General features: G+C 46.2%; 1 protein-coding gene across 3 annotated transcripts in view; it reads left to right on the top strand.

The window, feature by feature from the left end:
- Window positions 1-565: 565 nt before the first annotated feature.
- Window positions 566-16394, top strand: part of EDEM1 (ER degradation enhancing alpha-mannosidase like protein 1) — a 29902-nt gene continuing 14073 nt past the window's right edge. The window contains exons 1-6 of one of the 3 annotated variants that reach the window (XM_034998396.1): window positions 567-855; window positions 898-1181; window positions 8576-8648; window positions 11555-11658; window positions 13143-13314; window positions 14321-14504. In XM_034998396.1, coding sequence (XP_034854287.1) covers window positions 661-855; window positions 898-1181; window positions 8576-8648; window positions 11555-11658; window positions 13143-13314; window positions 14321-14504 — 1012 coding nt within the window. In that variant the 5' untranslated portion in view covers window positions 567-660. Of the gene's footprint in view, window positions 1182-8575; window positions 8649-11554; window positions 11659-13142; window positions 13315-14320; window positions 14505-16394 lie in introns of all 3 variants that reach the window. The other 2 variants (XM_034998397.1, XM_034998395.1) reach the window with 2 other exon arrangements.

Below are 16394 nucleotides of genomic sequence, written 5' to 3'. Positions count from 1 at the left end.
CGTAAACAACGATCTTGTTAAAAATCCTGCCCCTGCAATGCAAAAGTAGCTCTTTTTGTAAGGAAATGCCCGTTTCCCTCCTCCTTACGTCTTTTAACTGGCACCATCCCTAACCTAGATCTGGAGTGGCGGTCCCAGCTAGGCTGGAGACAGGCTCTACCCAAAGCCGGGCGGGTTGGGGGCCACGACTCTGTCCGGCGTCCAACTGGTGCTCCCGTGCTGCGCTCCCATTGGCTGGAAGTTTCCTCCGCAAGTAGCCCGAGCCGCCCCTACTCGCCACGCCAGCCCATCTGGGCTCCGACCGCCCAGGGGGCGGGTCGAGAGGATGGGGCGGGGCCCCGAGGGCGGGGCGGGGGATGGGGCGGGCCTCGCGGCGCTGCGGAAGTCCGGACGGCCTATGGCGCGGGAGGGAGTCCCCGGCCGCGCCCCACGAGGCCGGGCCGGGCCGGGCCAATCCCGGGCGACTGGGCGGGCGAACGCGGGGCCGGGCCGGCCGGCCCGAGGGACGGGAGGTGGGGGACAATGGGCCGGTTCCTGGTGCGTCACGGGGGAGTTCCTTAAAGGGGAAGTGCGCGGGGCTACGGGGCGGGGGTGGGGTGCGGTGGTCCGCGGGGGAAGTCCCCCGCGCTTTAAAATAATGCCCGCGGCGCCCGCGCGACCATGCAATGGCGAGCGCTCGTCCTGGGGCTGGTGCTCCTCCGGCTTGGCCTCCATGGAGTGCTGTGGCTCGTCTTCGGGCTGGGGCCCAGCATGGGCTTCTACCAGCGTTTTCCGCTCAGCTTCGGCTTCCAGCGCCTGAGGGCCCCCGACGGCCCCGAATCTCCTGCGTCGGGGCCCGCGGGCCGGCCCGGGACGCCCGGGGGGCCGTCGGGGCCGTCGTGGCTGCAGCCTCCGGGCCCCGGGGCGGCGGCAGCTGGACGGCGGCGAGCTCCGCGGCGGCCGGAGCCGGGCGTGTGCGGCCCGGCCCACTGGGGCTACGTGCTGGGCGGCCGGGGCCGCGGCCCGGACGAGTACGAGAAGCGCTACAGCGGCGCCTTCCCGCCGCAGCTGCGCGCCCAGATGCGCGACCTAGCGCGGGGCATGTTCGTCTTCGGCTACGACAACTACATGGCGCACGCCTTTCCCCAGGACGAGCTCAACCCCATCCACTGCCGCGGCCGAGGGCCTGACCGCGGGGACCCGTGAGTAGCCGGCGCGCCCCACGCGCTTCCTTCCGTCCTCCCGGTCAGGATGCAGCCTTCTGACCTCCGGGTCCCCCAAGGGATGCCACGGCGTTTAGGGGCCTGGGGCCACACCCTCCCGCGCAGTGCCTTGGCCCTACCCCCTGGGGTCCCCCTGGGCTTGCGGGGTGTGTAGATGGGCCTGTGGCTGTTCTCTTTCTTGATTCTTCCGATATCTCTGAGTTACACGACAGCTGTCCAGCGCAGTCTCTTTTACAGATGGGGAAACTGAGGCTCAGAGACAGGAAGGGACGGTAGCAGTACCAGAGGGTAGCTTCCGGGGCTTTAGACTCATCTCCAACAACCCCTCCTCCAGATGAATATATATATATATATATATATATAATCAAAATGAAATCCCTTGTAAACACAGCTTCAAAAGAAGCCCTCATCCCCGCGCCCCACAGCCCCATATAAAAATTCAGGAGTTGATTCCGGGTAAGGACTTCTCCAAAGCCCGCCCGTGATCATGAGGCAGAGCGGGGCTACATTTCTCCTTCATTTACAGGGGCTGCTTTTTAGGCTGAGGAAACTTACAGGAGAGGGAGAGACACACACACAGACTATATCTGGCTCTGATTTGGGGTCTTGATACTCAGGGTTTGATTCCTTGGCCGCTGAATTGACTGTCACCTTTATCTGTCCCATAAATTCCTCCACTCTGGTGGCAGGACTGTCCAGTAAGGTCAGCCCGTCCTCCCCTTCCACCAGCCTTGTCTGTGGAGGCCAAGCTTCCAGGGTCACTGCTGTTGACATCAGAGTCCAAGAGGACAGCACACCCAGCTAAAGACCTTCTAGCTGGAGGGAATGGGTGTGTTTTGCCACGGACCCTGTTGGACCGGGTAGGTGACTACCTTCCTCTGGGGGATGGGAGTGGAGGAGATGGGGTGCCCATTGCCTTGGCCCCACATTCTATGGGTGCTTTTGGACTTTTGGGGGATGTATCGTCCTTCATCTGGTAAAAGGAAGAGTCCAGTCCTTAACTTATGAAAAGGAAGCCCCTATATCAAAGGGGCTTGAAGAATTTAAAAAAATGGTTTGGTTATCTACAAAGTCTTTTCTTAAATGACAATTTGAGGAGCATGAGTTTTAGTGAAGCGAGGGGCACAGTCCAAGCTAGTTTCAAAGGACTGGGCCTTTTTAAAATTATAGGAAACTGGGGGCGCCTGGGTGGCTCAGTTGGTTAAGCGACTGCCTTCGGCTCAGGTCATGATCCTGGAGTCCCGGGATCGAGTCCCGCATCGGGCTCCCTGCTCGGCAGGGAGTCTGCTTCTCCCTCTGACCCTCCCCCCCTCTCATGTGCTCTCTCTCTCTCTCTCATTCTGGCTCTCTCAAATGAATAAATAAATCTTAAAAAAAAATTATAGGAAACTGATGAGTTATTTTTCTTGCTTCATTATGTCAGGCTTTATGCATATAAATATTTTCTATCTCACTTTTTTTTTTTGAGAAAAATTTTTATTAAGTTTTGATTACAAATTACTGTGGCCTTTCCAGATATTAGGAAATTAATGAGTTAATTGTTAGTCCTTAACTGTATAGACTTTATACCTATGTATTTTCTTTGGATCTCATTTTTTGTTGTTTGTTATTGGAGGAAAAAAGATTAAAATTTGAAAAAAAAAAAAAAAACCTAAACCCCCCCGTTTTTTTTTTTTTTTTTAAGATTTTTTTTATTTATTTGACAGAGAGAGAGAGAGCGAGAACAGGAACACAGCAGGGGGAGTGGGAGAGGGAGAAGCAGGCTTCCCGCCGAGCAGGGAGCCCGATGCAGGGCTCGATCCCAGGACCCTGGAATCATGACCTGAGCCGAAGGCAGACACTTAACGACTGAGCCACCCAGGCGCCCCCAGACAGTTATTTTTAATTTATTTTTCCTGCCAGCTCCCGCCCATATGCCTACACATATTTTACATTGTTGAATCCAAAGTGTGTGTACATATTTTGGATCTTACTTGTATTTTCTCACTAATGCTCATGGTATTATAAAGAGGGAGAGAATACTTTTTTTTTTTTTAAGATTTTTTATTTATTTATTTGAGAGAGAGAGAATGAGAGACAGAGAGCACGAGAGGGAAGAGGGCAGAGGGCAGAGGGAGAAGCAGACCCCCTGCCGAGCAGGGAGCCCGATGCGGGACTCGATCCCGGGACTCCAGGATCATGACCTGAGCCGAAGGCAGTCGCTTAACCAACTGAGCCACCCAGGCGCCCCGAGGGAGAGAATACTTTGAGTTAAGTGCCCTATTCTCTGTCACAGACTTTTTCCTCAGATTTCCTTTTATGGTGTGGATCTAAGGAAAACAGTTTAATGAGGACTTGTGATAACGCTTTCAATTGGGAATATGATAATCAGGAGAGTGAGTTGATGACATTTTGATGCTTTTCTTAATGAACCTTAGGAACCCTTTGGTGAGTTGGAGCCCCTCTCCAGCAAGGTGATGTGGCACTTGGTTAACTTGCTGGTGCCTGTGGTAGTTCCTGGTGCCATAGGCTTTTGTTTCAGGACGAGGTCTGCTGATGAGTGTCTTGGTTTGATTGTACAGTGGCGGTGTGGGTAAACTGAGGTCAGGTTGCTTTGAGACAGATGTACTGATGTTGGAAAGATGGAGTTTGAAATATTGGGGGGATGGCATTTGGGAAGTGTTGTGCCCAGAGGTTAATAAACCTTTCGGTTGATAAACCTTTGGTGTCTTTGAGGAGGTGAAAGAACTCTGGGGTTATGATGGCCTTGAGTAGACCCTCACACTGGCTGCTTCCAAAGAGTGGAAAGGTTAATTTTTTTTTACTCTCCTTTCTTTAACTTAACTCCTTTCAGACTAGTATTTTCAAGGAATAGTTTAGAACCAGAGCTTTGTCATTCTGGCTGTGAAACAATAGGATATGTTTACATCCCCAAAATAGATAACCTGCAATAAAAACTTCTCAGATTTTATTTTTTTAGTATCTTTTTTTGGGGGTAAAGATTTTATTTATTTACTTGAGAGAGAGCAAGAGTGAGAGTTAGAGAACACAGAGGGAGAGGGAGCTGAGCAGCCTGACATGGGGTCCATCCCACAACCCTGAGATCCTGACCTGAGCTGAAGGCAGATGCTTAACTGACGGAGCCACCCAGGACCCCCCAAATTTTTCAGATTTTAAAAAATCAAATGTATTCTAATGATATTTGTCAAGTGTATTCTAATGATGCATTTAAAATATAGAGGACAAAACCATTAGAATATTATGTAGGAAGTACAGAAACAAAATATGGGCACTCAACCTGTGTATCTTTTCTTTTTAGTCACATTTACTTGAGGCTTGTCTTGCCTGTCTTATTTGACTGTAGGTAGGGTGAGGAGTTAACATGAAGTAAATGAAACCTGAATCCTTGATAGTAGCAAATCTTTTGGCCTAGCTACAGATTAATATTAATATTAATAATAATATCCTCAATTTGGATTGGAGGATCCGAATTCAAAACTTTCTTTTCTTTCCCTTTTTTTTTTTTTTTAAAGATTTTATTTATTTATTTGAGACAGAGCGCTCAGGAGGGGGTAGGGTCAGAGGGAGAAGCAGACTCCCTGCTGAGCAGGGAGCCTGACGTGGGACTCGATCCTGGACTCCGGGATCATGATCTGAGCCGAAGGCAGTCGCTTAACCAACTGAGCCACCCAGGCACCCTGAATTCAAAAGTTTCTTCAAATAAATTTGGAGATTATATTTTTTGTAATCTTGTGAATGATAACAGTAGTTCAGGCCTTGGGCACATGATCCTTCTTTGCTTCCTCCCCAGCCATTTTGCTGTTCAAGTAAAAAAGCAAATCTATGAACAACCCCAACCGATATTGGCCACCAAACCGACCCAGTCCTAGGCACCCCTAGCCTAAGACGGCCTCCTGTGCATTCTTCTTTCTTTCTAACCTCCTGTCCCACTTCAGAGTCAGACCTAAGTCTGTTTCTTTTTTTTTTTTTTTTTTAAGATTTTATTTATTTGACAGAGAGACAGTGAGAGAGGGAACACAAGCAGGGGGAGTGGGAGAGGGAGAAGCAGGCTTCCCGCTGAGCATGGAGCCCAATGCGGGGCTCGATCCCAGGACCCTGGGATCCTGACCTGAGCTGAAGGCAGACGCTTAACCACTGAGCCACCCAGGCGCCCCCCCTAAGTCTTTTTCTATTTGAAGACGATTTTCCTTGCTTTACTTGGTTCTCCTTTCAGTTCCTTTCTTTGGTCTGCTGTTCCACATCACTTCAGAATTGAGTACTGTTGTGTGTTCACCTTCCTTTCCCTTTGTCGTGTCTCCCCGGATTATCCGTCCCTTGACACAGAGACTGTTTCTTGTATTACCTCTGTGCCTACCCAGCACCGGGTAGATTTCTAACAGCTGGTACAGGTTAAGTATATGTGGGAGATTTTTTTTTTTTAAAACCATATGTTTGATTTTGTTAGTTACATAATCAAAAATTGCCTGCCAAAGGTTGTAGTTTTTTCAGCTGTGTTTTGGGGTGATAAGAACCTTATAAATTCACACTGGAGCGAATGTCATGGACAGGCACACGTGGTAAATTAAGTGGAGAGTTTAATTCTGGGTCATCGTGGTTGAGCCAGCTGGTGATGTGGAAAGATGTGTACTTGTGGGCCTAGCCCTGTACTGGGAGATTGAGTTCTTTTGGCTTGAGGCACTTAGCAGGTAAGTCAGGCTGGCCATTGATCAATCTGCAAAGAACAAGGCCACAGTCTTATACCTACATCGTGGGCTGGCATAAATGGAATCACAGTAATATGGTGCTGTTAGGCCAAGAGGGTTTTATGGAATCTACATTTCCCTTCATACCCCTCTTTCTTTTCTTTCTATTATGGCACATTTTGAAAGAGTGTATAGCAGTTACTTGGTAGAAAATAAAAGTGTTTTAATGCACATTTTAGATTTTTCAGGGGATTTGTCTGAGTAGAGAGAAGGAACCCATCCAGTTATTCCAAATTTTTATTTTTTTACTGTGGCATTTCTTTTTTCTTTTCTTTTTTTTTCTTTTCTTTTTTTAAGATTTTATTTATTTATTTATTTATTTGACAGAGACACAGCGAGAGTGGGAACACAAGCACGGGGAACAGCAGGCAGAGGGAGAAGCAGGCTTCCCGCTGAGCAGGGAGCCCGATGTGGGACTCGATCCCAGGACCCTGGGATAATAACCTGAGCTGAAGGCAGCTGCTTAACTGACTGAGCCACGCAGGTGCCCCTACTGTGGCATTTCTTATAACTGTTCATTCTGAGTGACTGCTTGGGCACTGTATTGAGAGGTAGTGTAAAATTGGGTCCTTTTTAGTTATAGCCTAACAGGAAAGTACTATAAAACAGGTGAAGGAGTGTAGTGGTCAGAATTCGTACTACCTTCCACAGGCCTGTGCAGGTGGAGAGGGTGAGGGTACAGCTCAGGAGAGGGCAGTTGGGGTGTTTTATCCATCATCCAGCTTGAATGCTAAGTGGCAAGGGAACCATTTTCTAATGAGGTGGGATGTGGGAACCCACTCTTTGTTTCTGAGCCACAGAGCAATGCAGTTAAATATTTAAACCCAACAGAATATTCTGGAGTTGGCAGAACTGAGTACGAGGATCTCCCTGTCTACTCTGACCTTCTCCTCCAACTTCTGGCATTTCCTGTATTCTTTCTGGCTGGCACTGCCCTTGAAGTGCTTATTTTAACCCATGGCTCTCATCTTTAGAGGACCTTCTGCAATTATATAACTTTATTTAGAAAGAATCTACAAATAGAAGAAGCAGGTGCAGTTTTCAGCCATGCAGTGTGCTGGCCTCATGGCTTGTGAGGGGCGAGATAACCCTGGTTCCTAGATAACCCCTTCTATATAGCTTGTTTGAGGCAATGTATCTCAAAGTTAGCTCTAAATTCTTTGTCCTAGATTTAGTGGGGGTAACACAGCACACAACAAAGCAACAGGAAGGCTCGCGCAGGATCAGCTGTGATGTGTTGAAGCTGTGTGTACCTGCGTCATGTAAGGCTGTTCACCCGACCGAGGCACATTGGAGGGTACGCTTTCAGAGAGCAGAGCGGGCCATCCAGAACAGGGGAAGCAAGACGAGGCCCCATTCGGGTGACTCAAGGACTGGCTACAGTGGTCTGCGGATGTGCTGAAAGGTGCCATCATTTCAGCGAATCTGCTGTTGAAGATAAAGTTAGGGCTTCTCACTTTGGTCTTTAATAAAAGTAAACAGGTGTCCTATTTCTCTCCTTACTTCCGTCTTTTCAGGCTTTTGCCCTTTCCTTTCTGGGCTTGTGGGAATGAGACCGGGGAATAACTGAAGTCCCCGCAGTTTGGCAAGCTGCACAGTTGCTTCATCCCTGCCCTTCCCGGACCTATTCCTTGTCCTCGGCATCGGTTTTAGTGTTGTAAGGAGCTGTCCCAGTGACTGGGGAGCTTTCTCCTCATTGCAGGCCTGAAGTCGGTGTCTTAAGGTTGCTTCAGGAAGGGAAATCGGTGTTGACTGTGGGGACAGTGGGCAGAAACAAGGGTGCAGCTCCAGTGCAGAGCAGTCCTGCCCTGGCTCAGCTCCTCAGAGTTGGTGGAGGGGATGGGCATTCTTTGATTGAGATGTGAATGAGAAAATGAGATCAAGAGGTTAATTTATTCCCCCAACCAAAGCACAAGTGAGTGGTAATCAGGCCGTCACAGAAGGTATTTGCTTTTTGTTGTGTATAACCTGCTGGAGCGGCTGATTTCTGTATTAAAGGGTCATGGTGTTGGGGGTGGGGTGGCGCGCCTGGGTGGTGCAGTCAGTTAAGCATCTGCCGTGGGCTCAGGTCATGGTCTCAGGGTCCTGGGATGGAGTCCTGCTTAGCGGCGAGTCTGCTTCTCCAGCTCCCTCTGGCCCTCCCGCCTGCTTGTGCATGCACTCTTTATCTCTCTCTCTCAAACAAATAAATAAAATCTTAAAAAAAAAAATAAAATAAAGGGTCATGGGCAGGTCACATGACAGGGTCTTTCTTCTTTTCCATTCCTAATGATTTTGAAATCAGAGCTCTTTGAAGCTGACCAGAGAGGTGATTTGTGGTGATAAAACTGTACCTCAGGGAGGGCGCACAACTCTGGTTCACCATCTCCAGACTTCCTGTTGCATGTTCTTCCCACAATAGCGTCATCAGTGTGTCTCTGATGTTGGGTGACTTGAGTCCACTTGTAGACACTTTAGAAATGGTCACTTAGGAGATAGAAAGACCACTGCCGTACTGACCCACCTATAATCATCCCTGAATCAATAAGAGTTGCCAACAGTTTTAGTTTCTGATGGGTGTTTAGTTTTATTGTCCTTTTCTCTTTTAAAATAAAGTACCTTTCTTTAATTTTAATTTTGTTTCTTTTTCAGTTCAAATCTGAACATCAATGATGTGCTCGGGAATTACTCATTGACTCTTGTTGATGCGTTGGATACACTTGCAGTAAGTGTTTAGCCTTATTATTTTTTTCATTAATTAAGATATTTTGGGGTTGATTATCCCTAGTTTCCACCAGGGATGGGAGTTCCAGGAAAACTGATACTCAAAATGTATTCATAGCTTTCATAGCCATTGTTTATTTTAATGACCTTAATGCTGAGGGCGAGGAAAGCATTCAAGGTTAAAGGAGTGGAAATGTGATTCCCCTAAATAAAATGGAGAAGAAAGTATGATTGTTTTGGGGGAAACCTATTTTTCTCTCAGTTTCCCACTATTTTATTCGATAAAGGAATCAGTGGAGCATTCCATTCAAGTTGACAGTTACTGTAGTTAAGATCTGAGAAGTAAAAGACAAGCTCCTGAAATAGCATCTGGCTACGTGCTCCCCAAAGTGTGTCCTGAGCCCTGGTTCCGGGCCATCGCGCAAGCTCTTTTCTAGAAGAGAAGAGCTTCTTTTCACTCCTTTCTGTGTGCCACTCCATGTTTTGTCCCCACTGGGGCTGCCAACTTGGGTGCTGCCTTTTTCCCCCAGCGCCCCATGGTTTCCCTCGTGGAGTCTGGGAGCTGGAGACCTCTGAACGGGTATGAAGAAGCACACTGCAAGCAGGACGCCACTGTGGTGTGGTACTTACCATCACGCCGTGCGCGCCATGCGCACAGTCTGCCTCTCGGCACTTGGCTTCCAAGGCACTGTATTTCAGCGTAACATGTTAGATCCTCCTTCTTGAAGGTGATTGCACAACCTCTTTGCTCCGCTTCATTATCCAGCATGCCTTTACCATTAGAGAATTCTTCCTGTAGTCGAGCCCAGATCCTGCATTTAATAATGTCCTCTGGTCTGTTTTAACTTCGCTGAGAAGAGTTTAAAACTGTCAGGGGTTGGAAGTGGGTAATGCTAGCTAAGTTAGTATTGCAGCTGCCCAGGAGCCCACTGGCCGAAGACTCACTAGGACTCTGTGTGCCCTCTCTCTCATCTCTCTGTGCCCTCCTGGGCCCAGGGTCTGCGGGGGCCCCGGGCTTTCATTCTGCCAGCCTGTGGCTGCACAGCATTTTAGTGGCCCAATTTCTCCTTCTGGGGTTCTTGCTGCTCCACTTCAGTCATCCATCATGGACGATCACAATGTACCTGGACAAGTCTGCTCAGCCTAATTAGAGTTATCTTGTTGAAGATACCGGAGGCTGACTCAGCCTTATAGGTGTTGATTAAAGAGTCTCCCCAGACTCATATACATTATGAAGGAGCACCTCTCTCGCACCTGACCTCTCTTTTTTGGCCTTCATTGTATCTTTTTATCCCTCCCCCATGCTCAGTAAGTACAGAGACCTCATTTCTATTACTCATTGCACTCTCCACCTAATGGTGTCTCACACATAGTAGGAGTGCAAATATGTGTTCAAAAAATGAATTTCTCCAAATTCGGCATTTCCCAGCACCGTTTCCAAGGGTATAGTCCCCAAAAGAAGAATTCTGTTTCCAAGTGAACCTTGAGAAATTCTGCATGCCCGTCCCATTATTGGAGAGCTACAACGTACCCTGACTCTGAGAAGTCCTGCAGTAAAGAAACTATTTAACTCTTTTGTTCAGTCCAGGTTTTCTTAAGCCTGAGTGAATGATTTACAGCCTGCTTACTCTGGCTGTAGCTGTGTGACTAAAATGGTAAATTAGAATATGTAATTGAAAGTTGCTAGCTTCCTTCACCATCCTCCACTTGATCTGAGATTATATCAGCCTCTGCAGCTGCTAACAGATATTGTTGCTGGTGAGCATCTGTAAGGAAACAAAGCCACTTCTGTGGTTTTCATTGTAGAATATCCGGTCTTCGGTGTGCTAGCACTTCGGGCTTATTTTTCAGGTGTTATTTCAGTTGAGGTTTTCTTGTTCTCTTGCTAACATTTTAAACAGGCTCTAACAGATGTGCTGTGGAAACTGAGAAGATAGCAGTCCCCTGACCATTGGCTGCAACTTGTAGCATTATTGCGTAACCTTTTAAAAACAAAGAACTAAAGGCCAGGAAAGAAACGTCTGTACTTAGGAATAGTAACAACGAAGAGGGGAATAAAAAGATGCGCTAGACCAATAAATACTAGGAAATAAGGCACACTTGAAAGAAATAGTGTCTGGATGAAATTATTTGTTTTTCCTTTGTGTGTGTATCATTATGATGTCCTTAAAGTCCCAGGATTGTCCTAAATTTTTGAACAGAATGAAAGCATTTTGGTTCGGTTAATCTGTAAAATTTTATTCCCAATTTGCACTTCTTATAAGAGAGAGCAGCTTAGTATGAGATCATATTCATGCACCCAAAATAGGAATTATAATTTTGGATCACTCTTTAAAAAAGGACACGGAGCTGATTATTTGTATGTCTTGTTTGATTTGAATGCCACTGGTTTTATGCTGTGCTCTAAAAGAAAATGCTACTATTTCTCAAAGTGTTTAGACATCTGGATAACCAGCAGCAAGTCCATTTTCCAGATGTTTTGGTCTCCTGGGAGCCAAGCACCCAAGCTGTCGATTTATTTGAGGAGCATAGGGGAAGTTATATTTTTGTTTCTTTGGTTTTTGGATTTATTTTTACTCATTTCAAGAATTTTAGGAACTCTAGTGCCTTGCATGCTAAATGAGATCAGACTGAAGTTTGAGGGAGAGTTTAGTGGGAAGGTGAGGGGTACTAATGATTCATGAGGAATTATTTCACAGTTTGACTATTTGGAGATAGGATTCTTGAGTTGCGGGAGATGGGCTTGCCATCTGTCCTGGAATATATTCTAAGAGATAACTGTGCTTTTCTACCTTTTGTGTTTCCGCTCCTCCCATGGGTGGCAAAACCTCGTACAGACATTTAGATTAAGTGGTCCCTCAGTGTCATTTCAAGCTGTTGTAATGGTTTGTGTTCCTCTTTTTAAAGATAATGGGAAATTCATCTGAGTTCCAGAAAGCAGTCAAGTTAGTGATCGACACAGTTTCATTTGACAAAGATTCCACCGTCCAAGTCTTTGAGGCCACAATAAGGTAAAATAGTACATGAAATGGATTGAAGGCTTCTTTTGTGTGTGTGAGCAGCAAAATTCCTGTGAGGCTCTCCCAGCTGCAAGATCCAGATAGAGAGTCTGTGGGGGACCTAATGGGCGCTGTGTCCATTTTTCCTCTCCCTTTTGGGCTTTATCAACAGTGGAACAATTGACATTTCAGAGTAATTACATTGCTGAAAAGACTCACTTGAGCTTTAATGAAGGTTGGAGATGGGTGTCCTTTTAATGCAGATTTTCACTGTCACTTGGTGTCTGGTCTCATTGCCTTCCTTCACTGTGTCCTAGGAAAACCCCTACACATTTCTGAAGGAAATGAAAGTTTCCCATCTTACCTACCACCGACTGCTTACCATTTGGGTCTATTTCCCCCTCATGTGCGACTCTCTCTTCTCTCCCCACCCTCCACCAGTGCCTGATGCCCCTCTCCCCGCCTCCCCCCACCAAGGTATTGGGTGTATGTTCCATACACAGTTTTGTATCTTGCCTCTCTAGTTGATATGTTGTGACTATTTTACTATTTAAACTTTTTGAAAACTGTGTTACTGCATACCATTCCAGATGTATCATTTATTTATTTAAAATTAAAGCTATGAAAACATTTGTGCCGACAAACATCGCAATCAGCTTGAGGTCATTGGAGTGGTGCATGATTCCTGGCTCGGTAGGTTCGTAGATCTGAGCTCGTGGCCTTCTGCCTCTGAGCAGGTCTTTTCCTCCTCCTCACCTTCTCCTCATCCTCACCTTGCTTCCTCACCAGAACGTGGAGAATTTCTCAGCTGTTTGGCAGCCCAGACTAGGAAAGCTACTTAGTGTTTGTTGTCTTGCCCTTTCCTGTTTCTGATATGGTTAAGTGTTTTCCCCATGTGAGAGAAAGCAAGAGTCATTTATTAATACTGAAAGGTAATGTTTATTCTGAGACTGGCTAGTACCCTCCCTTCCGATGAGATGATTGAGACTGCCGGCCATTAGTTAACTACTTTAAGTGAGATTATTCTTGGCGGCCTCAGGTGAATGGTTCTCTTCCCCACTCTTCAGTGATGTGGTTAATAAAGAATCAGTCATTTAGGGGCGCCTGGGTGGCTCAGTTGGTTAAGCGACTGCCTTCGGCTCAGGTCATGATCCTGGAGTCCCGGGATCGAGTCCCACATCGGGCTCCCTGCTCAGCAGGGAGTCTGCTTCTCCCTCTGACCCTCCTCCCTCTCATGCTCTCTGTCTCTCATTGTCTCTCTCGCAAATAAATAAAATCTTAAGAAAAAAAAATTAAGAAAAAAAAAAAAGAATCAGTCATTTATCAGGGCTGGAAGGAACTTCGAGAAGCCATTAAGCTCAGTCCCTCTGATTCCAGGCAGCTCTGAGTTCAAGGGATTTGAGGCTGCTTCTTTCAGTCTGAACCGGATTGTATGCATTGACAAGCAACATGATTGTATTGTTTTTGTGTGTTCTTCTTGTCATCCTGTCTTTTAGGGTCCTAGGAAGTCTCCTCTCTGCCCACAGAATAATAACTGACTCCAAGCAGCCCTTTGGTGACATGACAATTAAGGATTATGATAACGAATTGTTGCACATGGCCCACGACCTGGCTGTGCGGCTCCTGCCGGCCTTTGAAAACACCAAGACAGGGATCCCCTATCCTCGGGTAGGTAGACTAGTTGGACATGTCAGCATCTTCCTGAATTAAAACTCTTTTTTGATTCATTTATTTGGGGCAAGTGGGGAGGTGATGTGAAAGAGGAAAGCTGTGTCCTTGAGAGAATTTGTCCCAAAATGTGATGCAGGATGTTTTTTTAATTCATTCAGCATTTACCAAGCACCTACTGTGTGCCAGGCATACGGTTGACACATTTGATTCTTCCCCTTAAGGAACTTACTAGGTTCCTGTCCTCAGTATCCTGAAGTTCTTCTGCATGTGAGATTTGTATCCCCTGCTACCAAATAGCATGGGGAATTTGTCTTTATTTCTGACTCGAGTACATTCCCCCAAAGACCCTCATGTGTGTACTGTAGGATCCTGGCGACTGTTCTTGGGAGTGCTTCACGTGGATCTTTCAAATAAAAGCCTACCCAGCCCAGCCCAGCCAGTGAGCTGCTGATTTAACTGCAAGATCTGGAATGCGATTCTGTCTTTGTGGCTGGCACCCGATTTGCTGAGCTCAGAACTCCCTTGGGAATTGAGTCAGCCTTTTAGGTAACCAGCAGAGAATTGCCAGCCCACAGAGCCTCAGTGATGAAACAGGCTGTCACATTCTTCCTGTGTCTCCCTTGTCTGTGATTTGTTTATGTTCGCTGAGCAGGGGTGAGTTCCTAGCAGCTCACTTAAAACTGATAAGGCATTCCACAGCTGGCCTTTGTTTCTAATGCCAAAGCCTAGTGCTGGAAAGAGGTGGATTAGAGCAGAGCATTGTAACCATTCCCCTAAGACTTGCTCTTATTAAAACAAGGTGTGGTGTTCTTATTGTCTTCTTTATGTCGTTTAAGCTTAACTCCCATATCTATCTCAGGTGTGACATGGGAGGCGGTGAGCTGAGTCACACTGCAGTTAAGTTTGGTTCAGTAGTTGAGTCTAGTGGCTGTGACCTGGCCTTCTAGCCCCGAGGGTTCCTCACAAGTCTGGCCACAAATCCTTTGTCTCTTCCTGTCCCCAGGTGAATCTAAAGACAGGCGTTCCTCCTGACAGCAATAATGAGACATGCACAGCAGGCGCTGGTTCCCTCCTGGTGGAATTTGGGATTCTGAGCCGACTCCTGGGGGATTCTACATTTGAGTGGGTGGCCAGACGTGCTGTGAAAGCCCTTTGGAACCTGCGGAGCAATGATACGGGATTATTAGGTGTGGTCGCACCTTCTCAGGCCACTGGGACTGGGTACATCTGGCCCCCTTTCCTTTGCTTTTCTCTGGGGCTCTCCCTGCTCGCCACTCCTTCTGTCTGTACCCCTGAACCTGACAATGGACAACTCGGAGAGAATGGCCCTTCGTGTCTGCCATGTCTAATTTCTCTGCGGGACTTTCTGCCTAGAGTGAGGCTGTAACGTTTGATGGGAAAGAATAATGCTTTTGCTGTTTGAGGGTTCCCTTCTGATTTGAATCCCTTGGCATATTCCACTTGAAAATAATTGTTAATGGAAATGCTATAAAAAGAACCGCCTTTGAGGCAGATTATATTGTTTCAATATAAGGCATTTGGAGTTACTGGTGGAGTGGCTTTTTCCTTTAAAAAACTCTAGGCATGTGGTAGTAGGTTGAAAGGCCAGATTAAACCTATATTAGGTGGGATTTTTTTTTTTTTTCCTCTTGAGAATGTTTGGTCAAGATGTTATTAAAAAAATTATTATGGAGGGGCGCCTGGGTGGCTCAGTTGGTTAAGCGACTGCCTTCGGCTCAGGTCATGATCCTGGAGTCCTGGGATCGAGTCCCGCATTGGGCTCCCTGCTCAGCAGGGAGTCTGCTTCTCCCTCTGACCCTCTTCCCTCTCATGCTCTCTTTCATTCTCTCTCTCTCAAATAAATAAATAAAATCTTTAAAAAAAAAAATTATTATGGAACATTTCAAACCTATAGAAGTAGGGAGAAAGTATAATGAATAATGAATCCCTGTGTACTCATCATTCATCTTTAATAATTACTAGTTTTTTGCTAATTCAAGATACTATTTTAAACTGTCTTACACTGAGAAAAATTAAAAAAAAATTTTTTTAATTTATTCCTTCGGGAGAGCAAGAGCATGAGCAAGGGGGGTGGGGCAGACTCCCTGCTGAGCAGGGAGCCAGACGTGGGGCTGGGATCCTGACCTGAGCCAAAGGCAGATGCTTAACCGACTGAGCCACCTAGGTGCCCCAGAAAAATTTTTTTTGTCATTGAGAAGTGCCTTGATTAGTTGTCCTAGAGCCGTAGAGTATCACTGCTTTTTAAAGGTGATTTTTTTTTTTTTTAATAAGTAATCTCTGTGTCCAGCATGGGGCTCAAACTTGCAACCCCAAGATCAGGAGTTTCGTGCTCCACTGACTGAGCCAGCCAGGCGCCGCACAAGTGATTTTTGATTATTCCTTAAATTATTAAATTTATTTACATATTTGTTGTGTTTTGCAACACTGGTAGAAATAAACAAGTTGCCCAAATTGCCACCCCACCACCAAATGGTTTGCCAGGGTCACCACAAATTGTCACCTTTTAAATTTCCCATAGGCCCTTTCAGTCTGGCATGTGCAATGTTTATATACCTTCAACTTATTTATTTATTTTTTTATATACCTTCAACTTATAATATAAATAAGCATTTATACTCTGCCTTGCATTTGGCAGTTCAGGTTTTTCAGGTTGTTATCTTGTTTTCATAGCTACCGTCTTTAAAATCACATAGAGTCCATTAACTCTTCCAGTGTTGGACACTTGCATTATTTCTGTTTTTTCTTTTCTCCCCCCATTTTACAGATAATATAAATCATACAGTTCATAATTCTTGATGAACAACACAATACTTTTTCTTAAAAACATTTTTTTTCATCAAGGATAAATTTCCATGAATGGCATTACTGAGTCAAAGGTTTGAACACTCCTTTGGCATTTGAAATGCACTGTTAATCTGGAAAGGCAAAATGACAAATTTACTTTTCCCTTGCCTCACGTGTTTTCCCCAGTTTTGTCCCAGTGTTTAAGCACCGTATATTGAGAAAGATTTCCTGCCTCTCTGTGCTGCTGATGGGACTGATAAAAACGCGAGGGC

This window comes from Mirounga leonina, unplaced genomic scaffold, assembly GCF_011800145.1.
Source record: "Mirounga leonina isolate KUSES-001 unplaced genomic scaffold, KU_Mleo_1.0 Mir_94, whole genome shotgun sequence".
Classification (NCBI taxonomy): domain Eukaryota; kingdom Metazoa; phylum Chordata; class Mammalia; order Carnivora; family Phocidae; genus Mirounga; species Mirounga leonina.
This window is presented reverse-complemented; position numbering and strand designations above follow the sequence as displayed.